This window comes from Gymnoscopelus braueri (assembly GCF_963280865.1).
Source record: "Gymnoscopelus braueri genome assembly, chromosome: 4".
NCBI classification, from domain to species: domain Eukaryota; kingdom Metazoa; phylum Chordata; class Actinopteri; order Myctophiformes; family Myctophidae; genus Gymnoscopelus; species Gymnoscopelus braueri.
The window spans coordinates 2,085,336-2,102,040 of NC_137605.1; the positions used below are offsets into that span (position 1 = coordinate 2,085,336).

Below are 16,705 nucleotides of genomic sequence, written 5' to 3' on the forward strand. Positions count from 1 at the left end.
TTACTGCATCATCACAGCAGTGGTTCTAAAGGGTCACCCTGTAAATAAACCTTTTCATCCACGGCCCAACGGAATGACAGTGTTACTTTATGTCATATTTACGGTACGTACATAGATCCAGTATGTCACGAGAATATCTGTTTCCATTATAGGACAGATTGAGTATAGAGTAAAGTAAACTTAAGTCAAACATTTCAAATATTATCAAAGTATTCTGCAGCGTCGCTGATTTACAGTATAATAATCACAGTAATATAATATGTAAATGAATTTATACTACAGTGTTGTATCAGAGAAGACTTTCACTTCCACACTAAATAATGTCCTGTTTCCCTCTTTCTACTGAGTCTGTCTGTCTGTCTGTCTGTCTGTCTGTCTGTATGTCTGCTCTGTGGTCACCATCTGTCTGTCTGTCTGTCTGTCTGCTCTGTCTGCTCTGTGGTCATCGTCTGTCTGTCTGTCTGTCTGTCTGCTCTGTGGTCACCATCTGTCTGTCTGTCTGTCTGTCTGTCTGTTTGTCTGTCTGTCTGTCTGTCTGTCTGCTCTGTGGTCACCGTCTGTCTGTCTGCTCTGTGGTCACCGCCTGTCTGTCTGCTCTGTGGTGATGAGGTAAACAAAGACACTCTATGGTCGTCTGGTTGGCGTAACATGTTCACAGACTGATACTGTTCACACCATGCAGACAGTGTGTGTGTGTGTGTGTGTGTGTGTGTGTGTGTGTGTGTGTGTGTGTGTGTGTGTGTGTGTGTGTGTGTTATGATGGCTTTAAGTATGATGATAATTCACCACCAGTGGAATTATTGTTCAACTAGACAAAGAGCACACAGGTCTCCACCAGGTCAGCTAGGTTAGTGTGGGCCAGCAATGTTCAATCTTAGCCAATCAGGATGGAATATGAAGAATCAAACAGATCCGTCTTGATCAAATGACTGTAGAGATCATGTGTACCGATTTGCATGATTTTTTGATCGAGTAATATCAAAATAATTGTTTTACATAAGTCGGCCTCCTGGTGAGGCTATAAAGGGCAGATGTGAAAAATGCAGGGCAAAGGTTTGTCTTTGGCCTCTAGGGAATCCACATACAAAGTTTTACACAGATATGCAGTTATAGGTAAAAACAACAAGAAGTTATAGCCGCACCATGAGGCTGATTTGAACATTTTCGCATGCTGCGTTCATGATTTGAGGGCTTTTGTTTTAGCCAATCAGGATGGAATATGGCTTTGGCATCCAGGGAGTGTGTGTGCACAGTTTCTCATCAAAAATGTGTTTTGCAAAGATCGGCCTCATAGTGGCGCTATAACAGGCCAATCTGAAAGGTTTGGGGCAGAGGTTTTGAATTGGCATCCAGGGAGTGTGTGTGCAGTTTGGAGGAGGAGACGCATGAACCCTGTGACCCTGCTGGGGAGGAGGAGGTGGGGAGGAGGAGGTGGGGAGGAGAGGAGGAATGACTTACTTAAATATGTAAAGACTAACTTTTAATGCAACATACCTTTCACTTCTTTTATTCAAGAACAATTGTAAAGTCTGTGACAGAGCACATTTCCCATTTACAAGTAACACAATCAAAGAAGCTAATTTTAAATGTATCCATATACATTTTATCTCCAATAGAAATGCATAACATTTCTAAAGATGACTCATTACATTGTCCTAGATGTAAAACTAACGAAGGAACATTCTTACACATGTTTTGTGTAAAAAAAAAACGAAAACATTTCTGGAATTCGATTAATTTACAAAATCTGTATTGGAAACGGAATGTGACTTATCCTCATGTGTCTACTTACTAAATGAGTTGCCTGAGATCCAGATGGATCCAAAAAAAAAAGAAGTGTTAATTATATAACATTACCAAGAAATGTATTCTTCTGTTTTGGAAAAATGAGTCTTCGCCCACTTTTAAAATGTTTCAAGATCAGATATATCTCAACTTTGGTCTCCACTGTTTTCTCAATTAACCAGTGAAACTACTAATTGATATGGTTAGTGACGGTGTGTGTGGACAGGTTCGCTGACAACAATTGCTCTGCTATTTCCACACACAGTGTGTGTGTGTGTGCTGTTCATTTGTCGATGTTGTTGTTGTTGTCATTGTTGTTATTACTTATCGTTTGTTTATTTTTATTTTTTATTTACTATTATTGTTCTGTTTTTATTTAGTTTAGTTGTGTTTGTGGGTGTGTGGGGGGAGGGACTAGGGAGTGGCCTGTGGGGCATGCATCTGCTGTACACCTGTTTCTCAAATAAAAATAAATAACAACTGTAGAGAAACATGGCGACGCGTTGTGAGCTTGTAGATCTGCTATTTTCAAAATATTTTAGTACTTTTACTTTTGGTACTTTAAGTATATTTTGATGCCAATGCTTTTGTACTTTTACTCAAGTAACATTTTGAACAAGCCTTTTACTTGTAACTTGCGGTATTGCTACTTGTACTTAAGTGAACTATCCGAGTACTTCTTCCATCACTGAGTAGAGTACAGTGTGTGTCTGCTGTACCCAGACAGGCTGTGAGACAGACAGACAGGTTATGAAACACTGCCAGCTGCAGACAGACAGATAAAGCAGTGAAGTTCCCACACCTGTCACACCTGCACGGCTCCAGGGACACTCAGTAGTGTGTGGCTCGTGTTCTGTGTTGCCAGGTTTAGCCAGAGAAACAAGCAGACAGGGCTACGAAAACAAGCCCATAAGAAGTGACTACTGCAGGTCACATGATCTCGCTCGCACACGCACGCACACACACACACACACACACACACACACACACACACACGGGTCCCCAGAAAAACATACTTAATGTAGCATAAACATCTGTTTTATCACTTTAAACACATCAGCTACGGATTTTTAAAATAGCTGACAATGCCACGTGTTGTGAGCTTGTAGATCTGCCATTTTGGGGGGAAAAAAGGCAGATCTGGGGGTCCCTGGCACAAAATATGAACACCCAAAAACAACACCCAAAAAAAACCAACCACCACTATTTACATGCGCCTTCATAGAAAAAAAACAAGGCCACAGTGGCTTATAATAAGCGGACATGGCAACACTGGTTGTGTTGGGGTTGAGGTTGGGGTTACAGGTGCGTCACAGACAGGTATAAGAGCAGGGCCTCCACAGCAGACAGACAGTCAGACACACAGACAGACAGTCTACAGTCCTCACTATGGCCAACATGCTCTTCCTGATCAGCTGTCTATCTCTGCTGGCCTCTACACTGGGTGAGTGGCTGTTTGTGGCTTTATTGTCACAATGATAGAAACATATTGTCCAAAACCATTCCTTTTTCAATATTATTATATATTTCTTTACAATCAATATACAAGCTCACAGAAGTGCTTTTGTGCGACACTATTGTATGTTTTTTTTTTTTGGTCTCTGTAATGTGTGTTTGGTCTCATATATGTGTGGTCTCTCTGTAATGTGTGTTTGGTCTCATATATGTGTGGTCTCTCTGTAATGTGTGTTTGGTCTCATATATGTGTGGTCTCTCTGTAATGTGTGTTTGGTCTCATATATGTGTGGTCTCTCTGTAATGTGTGTTTGGTCTCTCTGTGTGTCTCAGGGTGTGGAGTTCCATCCATCAAGCCTCAGGTCAGAGAAGACGAGAAGATCGTTAACGGACAGAATGCAGTGTCTGGGTCCTGGCCCTGGCAGGTGTCTCTACAGGTAATAATAATACCATAATAATAATCATATCAATAGAGTATCATGTCCTCCTACTCAGTAACAAAAAAAAGCAACATTCATCCGACTGAACCTCCTCGCCTCTCCTCTCCCCTCCCCTCCCCTCCCCTCCTCTCCTCTCCTCTCCTCTCCTCTCCTCTCTTCTACCTCTCCTCTCCTCTCCTCTCCTCTCCTCTCCTCTCCTCTCCTCTCTCAGGACAACACAGGTTTCCATTTCTGTGGAGGTTCTCTGATCAACCAGTACTGGGTGGTGACCGCTGCTCATTGCCGTGTGTCGTGAGTAATGACCCCCCGACATCCCCCCAAACCCCCCTTCAAATCAGTCACACAAAAAATTATATTTTAAGATAATAAAAAAAAACAGCCTCCTCGCGCATTAAACGACAATATCAGTCACCAGAACCAAGTTTGAAGTTTCAATGGGTTCATATAGGAAGGGGGCGTGTCTGATAAATTGAATATCAAATTTCTAAATACTGAATCAAGCAACTTAAAAACTGTCTGTGCTAAAGGCTGAATAGACGATAAAATTAAACCAGAAGTGTTTTAAAGTGAGTTAAAGGATCTACACCATGAATTTAAAAAATATATTTGATATTTAATATCATATGGTGTATGTCCCTCAAACCTTTTTCAAAAGGTTTGAGCCTAAATCATCACTCAGATATACTCATCCCAAGTCAATTGTCTCTGGCTTATACAGCACTTTCAGCTGCAATACCAAAACGTCCTCTTGGGCAGGGGGGGGCTACTGAGCAATTCTGTCTGTTAATAAATAAAAAAATATATATATATATTAAAAAAGAAAAAAAAGGAAAAATTCTGCATAAAAAGAAGCATCTAAGAAAAATACAAAATAGAAAAAAAACCACTTTGAACATTTTTGAAAAATTCCACCAAGTGTTTGAGGTGCCTGTTTCACCCACTTCCGGGGGGCGGAGCCAAAATCCGAGCCCGAAGTATTTGTTCGTAGACCCCCACTTAACATTGGGTTTGCCATCATTAATGTTTGTGACATCATAAACATTTCCATTCTGAGATCGCCTGTTCAGACACGCCCATTCTGGAAATCCATGAAATGAGAAGGAATGACTGAATTAAAAAAAAAACATTTTTTTGGGTACAAGAGACACTGGGGACCCCAGAAAATACAAAAAAACAAGAAAAAAGTGATTTTCATGGTGTAGACCCTTTAACATGGTGACGTGTGTGTGTGTGTGTGTGTGTGTGTGTGTGTGTGCGTGTGTGTGTGTGTGTGTGTGTGTGTGTGCGTGTGTGTGTGTGTAGCCCTGGACGTCATCGTGTGGTCCTAGGAGAACATGACCGTCAGTCAGGCAGTGAACAGCTCCAGGTCCTCTCCATCTCCAGGGTAAGAGACACAACCCATGAGGACCGGGAACGCAGCTGTGTCATTTTAACATTTATTTGGGCTATTCAAAAATAGCAGATCCATAAGCTCATAGCGCGGCACCGAGTGCCGCGCTATGAGCTTATGGATCTGCTATTTTCTTTTTAAATTGTGACAATGTGTGCAAATCATTGCATTTATTACAGCGAACATTTGTAACTCAAATCTTTGCTTCTGGGGGATTCTACAAATGTCTTCTAAATCCTAACTTTTTTTTTAAAAATAACTTATGTTGTTATAATATCAGTGGTTCTCAAACTTTTTCATGTCAAGGACCCCCAAAATTATATGTATTTGGCCGCGCCCCCCCCCCATCTCCAAATATTTTGTTCCAGGGACCCCCCCAGAAGCAAGTTACAAATGTTCGCTTAAAAAAATATATCCATATTCAAAGATTTGCAAGAATGTTCACGATTTTTCCAAAAAATAGCAGATCTACAAGCTCATGGCGCGACACTCGGTGCCGCGCCATGAGCTTGTAGATCTGATATTTTTGATAAATAACAATAAACTTTATTTATATAGCACCTTTCATGACATAAACGCAGCTCAAAGTGCTTTGCAGAGCAAAAAATAAATACAAATAGAACAATGTAGCCAAAGTATAAAATAATGATTAAAGTGGTTACACAGATGCGTTCCCGGTTTTAATGGGTTAAAGAAACAACAGGTTTCACATCTGGGCCTGATCAAAAAAGCTGCGGACAGAAAAAAAGGAAAGCTGCTGTGGCTGAAATGTTAGAATATATTAGAAAATGTAGTTTTATATCAACAGTACAATATGCAGGTACATGTTTGAAGGGCGGCTGTGGCTCAGGAGGTAGAGCAGGTCGTCCAATGATCCGTGGGTCGGCGGTTCGAATCCCGGCTCCTCCTGTCCACATGTTGAAGTGTCCTTGGGCAAGACACTGAACCCTACATCGCCTCCAATGATTGGGTCGGCGCTAGCTTGGCCACATTGGTGTGTGAATGTGGGAAAGGTGAGGACGCTGGCGTCGACTGTTCACCGCTCCACCTCCCACTGTCCCCCCCCCTGCTGTATGAATGAATGAACCATTGTAAAGCGCTTTGAGTAAGTTTGAGTACTTAGAAAAGCGCCATAAAAATGCAATTCATTATTACATTGAAGGCGGGAAAAGAAGCCTATATTATAGCCAGAGCTCTGATCAACAGTCTGGGGCAAGTTTTGGGGGCAAATGGAGTGATCGTGTGTTGAGCAACACCTGACACATTCTGGAGGTCATTTCAATTAAAGTAGTAGGATAGGATAGGATAGGATAGGATAGGATAGGATAGACCAGGGGTCTTCAATGTTTTCAGGCCAAGACCCCCCTAGCTGAGACAGAGATGAAGCAGGGACCCCCTCCTCTATATTGTATAAAATTATGTTTAAGATTAAACTTTTTTTGTTTACTTGGTCTGCTCTTTTTTCCCTCTACACCTATATACCTCGTTGCCAAAAAATAGCAGATCTACAAGCTCACAACGCCTCGCACTGCGAGGCGTTGTGTGCTTGTAGATCTGCTATTTTTGGTTAAAGTTCTCCTCAGAAAAAGGGATGCTAGTGGTTAAGGTACAAAAAAAAAATCATTTCACACAAAGATTTGGTGGACCCCCTGTAGTAACTCTGAGGACCCCCTAGGGGTCCCGGACCCCCTGTTGAAGACCCCTGAGATAGAGCAATACGCTCAATATATGTGTGTTTCTGTGTGTCCATACAGGCCATCAGCCATCCTTACTACAACACCCAGAACTTCAACAATGACGTCACTCTGCTCAGGCTGTCCTCTCCGGCCCGCATGACCTCCAGGGTCTCCCCCGTGTGTCTGGCCTCCTCCAGCCTGTCCGTCCCCTCTGGGACACGCTGTGTGACCACAGGATGGGGACGCACTGGACAGACATGTAGGTGGACACACACGCAGCACACACACACACACACACACACACACACACACACACACACACACACACACACACACACACACACACACACACACACACACACACACACACACACACACACACACACACACACACACACACACACACACACACACACATTACATAATCGCAATTATTTTTGCATAATCGTTTCCATGTTGAAAGATTGTCACACATTTCAAATATAAAAAAAGCAGAAATAGCTGATCTACAAGCTGTAAGCTTGTAGATCAGCGATTTCTGCTTTTTTTTATATTATCGAATTATCAAATATGTCAATAATTTCTTAGTATATTTCAGTTATTTGTCATATCTGCCATGTGGAATTTGTTATTATGAAGCCCAACAGGGCATAATGTTCCAATGATCAACGGCCAAACACACAATTAAATCATTCATCGCAATTATTTGAATGACAATGAATCGTCAACTTAAATTTGTAATCGTCACTCACACACACACACACACACACACACACACACACACACACACACACACACACACACACACACACACACACACACACACACACACACACACACACACACACACACACACACACACACACACACAGTAACGTTTTCAGTGGTGACCTGTTGACCTTCTAAATGCTGTGGTTGTATTACAAAACCTGAGGGCGTAACAATCAACACACATGTTCAACTTTCTCACGTTTACTTCCTGTTTCTGTCAGAGAGTGTGTTATGTTTGTCTTCTAGTTTAACAGATACAGTGAGTGATTAGACAGCTGCCTCGAGGCCATATGAGACTAAACTAAAAGATGACGATCTACAAGCTCACAGCACATCATGATGAGATGCACTGAGAGCTTGTAGATCGGCTAATATATTTTCGAAGAGAAACAGTTCTTCACAGGAAGTGCAGAGAGTGGCATGCGGTGTGTAATGTGTGTGTGTGTGTGTGTGTGTGTGTGTGTGTGTGTGTGTGTATACACACACACACACAGGATGTCTGTGTGTGTGTGTGTGTGTGTGTGTGTGTGTGTGTGTGTGTGTGTGTGTGTGTGTGTGTAAATACATATATATACACATGTACAGTATATATAATGTTTAGAACTATCATTGTCTGTGTTCCACAGCCTCTCCTCGCATCCTGCAGCAGGTTGCTCTGCCTCTGTTGAGTCCAGCTCAGTGTAAACAGTACTGGGGTCAGAACCGCATCACTGACGCCATGATCTGTGCCGGAGCCTCTGGAGTGTCCTCCTGCCAGGTATGTTTTTATTCATGCTCTTACTTCCTACGTATCTGCCAGGTAACCTGAGATGTTAGGCAGTTATTTAATAGAACAATAACAAACACTTGCATACAGTTAGGGCTCCAATATAACAGATGTTTTATTGCACCAGAAGTGCGTGATAAAGCATCTGTATTATTGGAGCCCTACAGCGTTGATTAATGTTCTATTTTCCTGCACTGATCGTTGCTCAGCACCTGCAAACCCCCCAATTTTGGCTTTGGGATCCGATGTGCACGTCTTTATTCTTTTGTTCAGACTGTTGTTTAATCACATTAGGGCTTTCACCAACTAGTCGACCAGTATAACCACTAGTCCACCTTGTTGGTACTAGTCGAATAGTTGAGGGAGAAAAAAAAAAAGTTTTCTTACATTTTATTTTGTATTGTTTTAGTGCCATAGTAATGGCACATCTTACTATCATTATTATCCTCCTGCCTTAATTTTTATCAAAAGGGGGTCAAAAGTATGCCCAATAATAGCCTATTATTGGGCAATAACCCCCTTTTGAGGATCCTTGGAGACACTGCTGTGCTGCTGTACCAGAAGCATTTCCCTTAAAATGCCATAAAAATTAAGGCAGGAGGATAATAATAATAGTGATGGCATTAAAACAATATTAAAAAAAATATATATATATATATGTATATATATATATATTTTTTTTTTAAAGTCGACTAGTCGACTACCACTGGGTCAAATCAGTCGACCAGTAAAAATCTCTAGTCGTGAAAGCCCTAAATCACATACAGTAATCCTCTGGGTTATGTATGTGTTTTGCTTGCTGCTGATTTTGAGAAGGAAAACATATATTTACATTACATTTTACATTTTGCCGCAACACGTCTCGCAGGATGGATAAAAGAGCAATACATGGATAACTTGCCTGCTCCTGTTATACATTTTTTGCACTATGTTGACGTGCTCTTTGCTTTTGTCATGCTTATCAAAAGCTGGGTGACTGAAATTCTTTGTCCTTGTATAAAAGGCGCTGCTTTTATCCGCCAGATTGGGACGTTCACGGCATATTTTGCACCATCACGGTGCGTTCATCATCGGTGACGAGTGGCTGTAACACAGCCAGCAGCGTGCTGCGTGTGAGTCGCGCGACTGACTGTGTCAGGATTCGAGGCCACACTCACACAATCACGTGCAGCATGCGCCCCCTCCGCCTAATGGCTGTGTATGGGGCGCGTATGGGGCAGACGTGTGCTTTAGCGTGATTGTGTGAGTGTGGCTTCAGGAAGTAAATTCCTGTCCCAGCGGTCCCAGCTGTTGGTACGCGAGAGCGCTTCCTTTCGTCTTGACGACGCATGCGCACCTGCACACCAGTTATGTGCACCCCTGCCTATACCCATACCTAACACCATGCCAACAATCTAAAACTAGTCACCAAGTGCACAATCGTTATGATATTCCTTCCCAGCTAAAAATAGCTAAATAATATATTATTTCAGATTTATGACTGTTTTCTTTAGGGTGACTCTATATAAATGTGTGTTTTCTATCTCCAGGGTGACTCTATATAAATGTGTGTTTTCTATCTCCAGGGTGACTCTATATAAATGTGTGTTTTCTATCTCCAGGGTGACTCTATATAAATGTGTGTTTTCTATCTCCAGGGCGACTCTATATAAATGTGTGTTTTCTATCTCCAGGGTGACTCTATATAAATGTGTGTTTTCTATCTCCAGGGTGACTCTATATAAATGTGTGTTTTCTATCTCCAGGGTGACTCTAAATAAATGTGTGTTTTCTATCTCCAGGGTGACTCTATATAAATGTGTGTTTTCTATCTCCAGGGTGACTCTATATAAATGTGTGTTTTCTATCTCCAGGGTGACTCTATATAAATGTGTGTTTTCTATCTCCAGGGTGACTCTATATAAATGTGTGTTTTCTATCTCCAGGGTGACTCTATATAAATGTGTGTTTTCTATCTCCAGGGTGACTCTATATAAATGTGTGTTTTCTATCTCCAGGGTGACTCTATATAAATGTGTGTTTTCTATCTCCAGGGTGACTCTATATAAATGTGTGTTTTCTATCTCCAGGGTGACTCTATATAAATGTGTGTTTTCTATCTCCAGGGTGACTCTATATAAATGTGTGTTTTCTATCTCCAGGGTGACTCTATATAAATGTGTGTTTTCTATCTCCAGGGTGACTCTATATAAATGTGTGTTTTCTATCTCCAGGGTGACTCTATATAAATGTGTGTTTTCTATCTCCAGGGTGACTCTATATAAATGTGTGTTTTCTATCTCCAGGGTGACTCTATATAAATGTGTGTTTTCTATCTCCAGGGTGACTCTATATAAATGTGTGTTTTCTATCTCCAGGGTGACTCTATATAAATGTGTGTTTTCTATCTCCAGGGTGACTCTATATAAATGTGTGTTTTCTATCTCCAGGGTGACTCTATATAAATGTGTGTTTTCTATCTCCAGGGTGACTCTATATAAATGTGTGTTTTCTATCTCCAGGGTGACTCTATATAAATGTGTGTTTTCTATCTCCAGGGTGACTCTATATAAATGTGTGTTTTCTATCTACAGGGTGACTCTATATAAATGTGTGTTTTCTATCTCCAGGGCGACTCCGGCGGTCCTCTGGTGTGTCAGAGCGGTGGGGTGTGGTCTCAGGTGGGAATCGTTTCCTGGGGAACCAGCGACTGCAACGTGCGCACTCCCGCCGTGTACGCCCGCGTCTCCTACCTGAGGAGCTGGATCGACCAGACCGTCGCGTACAACTGAAGAGTCGACGCTCGTTAAAATGTACAACATGCTAACATACTGTACGACTGACTGGACTGTTTGATCACTTTTAAACAGTTACTATCATCTGTTGTAATGTTTGGTGCATCTGTAACTAAAGCTTACATGAAGTAAAGTAAACTCTTTAAACAACAAGTTGTGACTTTGTTTGCATACGGGGAGGGGAGGGGAGGGGAGGGGAGGGGAGGGGAGGGGAGGGCAGAGAAGATAAAACGATATTCCAATGATTTCAATAAAAAGCAATATAACTTTTGCAGGGATCACTGCATCATACAGTAAGCCGGTCTTAACCCATTAAGACCTGGAACGCATCTGTGTCACTTTCGATTTCTTTGGCTATTCAAAAATAGCAGATCTACAAGCTCATAGCGCGGCACCGAGTGCCGCGCTATGAGCTTGTAGATCTGCTATTTTAGAAAAATCTTGAAAACATTTTTTTCTTTTTTTCTTTTTTTTGAAAAACTTTTAGGATTTAGATTTTTTTAAATTATCGTCTCAGGTCTTAATGGGTTTAAACCCACTTAAACCATAATTATATAATCATACACTACATTGTGACCAGTGAGCCTCATCATAGGTGGATTATGAGACATTGGAACTCTGGCCTTGAACATGTAAAAGCAGCCCCCCCCCACACCCCCACCCCCACCCCCACCCCGAGGTGAGGCAGGTACACAGACTTGTAACCAGTGGTGGAAAAAGTACTCCCATGTTTTACTTAAGTAAAATTATTAATACCGCAATGTAGAAATACTCCATTACAAGTAAACGTTCGGAATTGAAAATGTACTTGAGTAAAAGTAAAACATTATATTGGTATCAAAATGTACTTAATAGTGTACTACTTCACCATACAAGACTGTCGCAAAAAAGCAGTTTTTTTTCCAAATAATTAAAAAAGGAATGGTTTTGGATACAAGGTTTAGTCCGTTGGCACCCCTAGAACCCACCTCCTAGAACCCACCATCCTAGAACCCACCTCCTAGAACCAACCTCCTAGAACCAACCTCCTAGAACCAACCTCCTAGAACCCACCATCCTAGAACCCACCATCCTAGAACCCACCTCCTAGAACCCACCATCCTAGAACCCACCTCCTAGAACCCACCGTCCTAGAAACCACCTCCTAGAACCCACCATCCTAGAACCCACCATCCTAGAACCCACCTCCTAGAACCCACCTCCTAGAACCCACCATCCTAGAACCCACCTCCAATAACCCACCTCCTAGAACCCACCATCCTAGAGCCCATCTCCTAGAACCCACCTCCTAGAACCCACCATCCTAGAACCCACCTCCTAGAACCCACCTCCTAGAACCCACCATCCTAGAACCCACCTCCAATAACCCACCTCCTAGAGCCCATCTCCTAGAACCCACCTCCTAGAACCCACCATCCTAGAACCCACCTCCTAGAACCCACCTCCTAGAACCCACCATCCTAGAACCCACCTCCAATAACCCACCTCCTAGAGCCCATCTCCTAGAACCCACCTCCTAGAACCCACCATCCTAGAACCCACCTCCTAGAACCCACCACCTAGAACCCACCTCCCATGCCCAACACTGTCCTAGAACAAGTACAAAAGTATTGGTATCAAAATGTACTTGAAGTACCAAAAGTAGAAAGTACTGTTTATGCAGAATGTCCCATTTCACAAGTTTTCAAATTTATAAAAAATATTTTGAAAATAGCAGATCTACAAGCTCACAAGGCCAAAATGTACTCACTCCAGAGGGCCACATTGCATATACTGTCGGGCCATTCTATGTCACACAAAAGCAGCAAAAATAGCCGATCAACAAGCTCAAAACGTGTCGCAGTGCGACGCGTTTTGAGCTTCTAGATCTGTTATTTTTGCAAATGTTGTATTGGAATCCTCAAAAGTTACATTTTTATGTAATTTCTAAAATTACATTTAACAAATTTGCATTTAGTTGTACTTACAGTATGTTAGCTTTATGAACTTAAATACAAATACATTGGACGTAATTAAAGCGGGTCATGTTTGAATTGTAAACAGCTGAAATCCATAATATATCAGTATTCCAATATTAACCTGGGGGCCGCATTAAGTGAAAGTGGGGGCCGCGTGTGGCCCCCGGGCCGCCAGTTGCCCATGTATGCTCTCTAGGCGCTCTCCCGTAGAAAGAACTCCCCAATATCTTACAGTTGTATATTTATATCATATCTGTGCGCTTATTGGCCCCCCTCTGTCCTGAAAGGGGCTCGCCTTCATGTCTCCCCATGTGGATGTCGTCTAGCGGTTTCACAACCATTTGTACTTCGTTCCAAAGTTCAATAACACAACGTTTATGTTTATCCTTTTCTTCATTTCTGGGAACACAGCGATTACTATGACATTTAGGCTCTCTGTCTTTGACAAATTTAACCGTTTGACTCTCATTTATTCCAATCTTTGTGACACATCATTTATGTGTGTGTGTGTGTGTGTGTGTGTGTGTGTGTGTGTGTGTGTGTGTGTGTGTGTGTGTGTGTGTGTGTGTGTGTGTGTGTGTGTGTGCGCGGACTGCTTTGTGTGTGTGTGTGTGTGTGTGTGTGTGTGTGTGTGTGTGTGTGTGTGTGTGTGTGTGTGGGCTGCTTTGTGTGTGTGTGTGTGTGTGTGTGAGTGTGAGTGTGAGTGTGAGTGTGAGTGTGAGTGTGAGTGTGAGTGTGTGCGCGCGCGTGCGCGGACTGCTTTGTGTGTGTAGATATCTGCAGATAAGCGTGTGGCTATGGTTCAGTATGTGTGTAGATAAGTGTGTAGATGTTGTGTGTACACTAGAGATGTGCAAGGTTCTTATTGCAAATGCTTCACTTCCCTTCTTCACTGACAGCACTTTTTTTTCTCCAATTGCAAAACCCTCGTCTTGATTAGCGTGTTATGGGCCTTCCTCCGCCCACACATTCTGATATGAAAGATAAAGCCATCACGTTTAGCAAAACAATAGTAAATGACACTGATCATCTCCTCAACCGTCAACAGTGGTGGAAAAGGTACTCACATGTTTTACTTAAGTAAAAGGCCTGTGTTCAAAATATTACTTGAGTAAAAGCACAAAGATATTGGCATCAAAATGTACTTAAAGTACCAAAAGTAAAAGTACTAAAATGTTTGAAAATAGCAGATCTACGAGATCAGACGATGCGGAGTAAAAGTATAATATTTGCTTCTGAGATGTAGTGGAGTAGAAGTATATAAAAGTATTGAAAATGGGAAAAAAAAAATCCTCAAAAGTGTACTTGAGTACAGTACTTGAGTAAATGTACTTAGTTACTTTACACCACTGACCACTGACCGACTGGTCAATCATGCCATCCAGACATCACGCCCAAACATGGGAGACATAACAGCCATTTCACCAACACAGCAAGCAATGGTTGTGTCCAACAATGGAATTGTTTTCAGTTTATTAACATACTCATCATTCCCAAACATTGGTTCATACTGTACCACTCGCTGCAGGCAATATTAAAATCCTCAAATATTTGTGATTTAAAAACATATTTTTAGATGTGCTGTTTTTATGCAAATGTTTTTACGTTGCACTGTAGCACTTTGAGATCTGTTATAGTGCACTATAAGTGTGGCCCTCTGTTTTTGCCTTTTGCTCCAAGCTCACAACACGTCACGTTGTGAGCTTGTAGATCTGCTATTGTAGGGACGCTATGGGTCATGGCTTCATAAACCCTGAAGAAGGACTTGACAGGTGAAAAGGTTGATGTGGTCGGCAAACACGGGTCATCAATATGTACGTACACGGACAAATGTGTCCGTGGCAAAGACTCGGTCTTGTCCGTGGGACATTTTAGATTGTCTTTTTTACACACCATTATAATGTTCTTATTTTGATCATAAGACCCAATTACGCAATGTCAGTCTCCAGGTTTTCTTCAGAATATGTATGACACTTATTTACTATGATACTATTACATTACATTATAATAATAATAACTAGATAAAGTACTCCTCGGAGCACAAGTCTCCGCCAGGTCAGGTAGGTTATTATGGCCTCCTGGTGGCGCCAATGTGGCGCCAATGTGAAAAGGGTGTCATTTCTTCTTAGGCCTTGCACGACAATCGGACACTGCATTCATGATTTGAGGCATTTTGTTCCAAAAATGTGGTTTGCTAAATTAGAGCTGCTGGTGGCGCTATAACAGGCCAAGGTGAAAAGGGTGGCATTTCTTCCTCGGCCTAGTGGGAATGTGCGTGCAAAATTTCACGGAAATCGCACACTAGGTTCATGATTTGAGGAATTTTGTTCAAAACGGACCTATCCTGCAAACTTTGGAAGGCAATGTTAGCCAAGTCGGATGGAATATGAAATATCGGACACATTCATCTTGATCACATGACTATAGAGATACTGTATACCGATTTGCGTGATTTTTGGACAGAATCTGATGGAGTAAGAGCAAAAAAATTGTATTACAAAACTCAGCCTCCTGGTGGCGCTCTAAAAGGTATATGTGAAAAATGCAGGGCAAAGGTTTCCTTGGCATCTAGGGAGTGTGGGTGCAAAGTTTCACACAGATTGGTGCAGTTATAGCTAAAAACGTGAATCGGCCTGTTATAGCGCCACCATGGGGCTGATGTGAACGTTTTCAAGTGGCATTTCTTCCTGGGCCAAGTGGGAATCTCTGTGGAAAATTTCACGGAAATCGCATGCTGCGTTCATGATTTGAAGCATTTTGTTCATAATGTACCAATCCTGTAAACTTTGGAAGCCAATTTTAGCCAATCATGATGGAATATAAAAAATCAGACAGATCCGTGTTGATCACATGGCTATAGAGATACTGTGTACCGATTTGCGTGGTTTTTGGACAAAATCTGTAGGAGTAATAGCAAAAATTGTGTTTTGCAAAAGTCTGCCTCATGGTGGCGCTATGACAGGCTGATCTGAAAAATGTGGAGCAGAGGTTCTGCTGTGGCATCCAGGGAGTGTGTGTGGGCAGTTTCACAGTGACCGGGCCAACGGTGGCGGAGATTAGCTGCTCGCAGACAGAAGGACGGACACACACACACACGGACGGACGGACGGGGGGCAAAACATACTCTCTCGCCATGCCTATCGGCCTGGCGGAGACAATAATAATAATACATCGGACTTATATAGCGCTTTTCTAGTACCCAAAGTCGCTTTACAAAACAGCTTAAAAACTATTTTATTAGGAGAAAAGAAAACATTAAAAAGGCTAAAAACAAAAACAAACTAATAACAAAAGGCTAAGCCTTAGAGGAAGAAAGTGAGGTTGGTTTAGGCAGGGAAAGCGAGTCTAAAGAGGTGGGTTTTGAGGGAGGCTTTGAACACGGCAAGAGTGGGGGGGCGGCTTTGATGTGAGGTGGGAGTGGGTTCCAGAGGGTGGGGGCCGCAACTGAAAATGCCCTGTCACCCCAGGTGCGTTTTTTTTTTTTTTTGGGGAAGTCCAGGAGGTTTGCGTCGCCAGACCTGAGGGAGCGGGAGGGTGCACATTACATTACATTACATTACATTACAGTCATTTAGCAGACGCAACCAAGAGTATACCTAGCTAAGGTAATATTGCCACTATGGCATATTAGGAGTCCAACTAATACTAGTGGTTCTCAAATGTTTTTTTGTTTTAATCTCTGAGAGGGTG

The 16,705-nt window shown here is 42.1% G+C and overlaps 1 protein-coding gene across 1 annotated transcript; it reads left to right on the forward strand.

The window, feature by feature from the left end:
* Window positions 1–3,183: 3,183 nt before the first annotated feature.
* On the forward strand, window positions 3,184–11,054 carry LOC308083282 (chymotrypsin-like protease CTRL-1; the record flags this gene model as incomplete). The annotated part of the gene is made up of 7 exons (XM_080425554.1): window positions 3,184–3,229; window positions 3,574–3,677; window positions 3,892–3,971; window positions 4,983–5,064; window positions 6,825–7,005; window positions 8,144–8,274; window positions 10,893–11,054. The coding sequence occupies 7 exons, from the start codon at window positions 3,184–3,186 to the stop codon at window positions 11,052–11,054; spliced, it is 786 nt and encodes a 261-aa protein (XP_080281680.1).
* Between the last annotated feature and the right edge of the window lie 5,651 nt (window positions 11,055–16,705).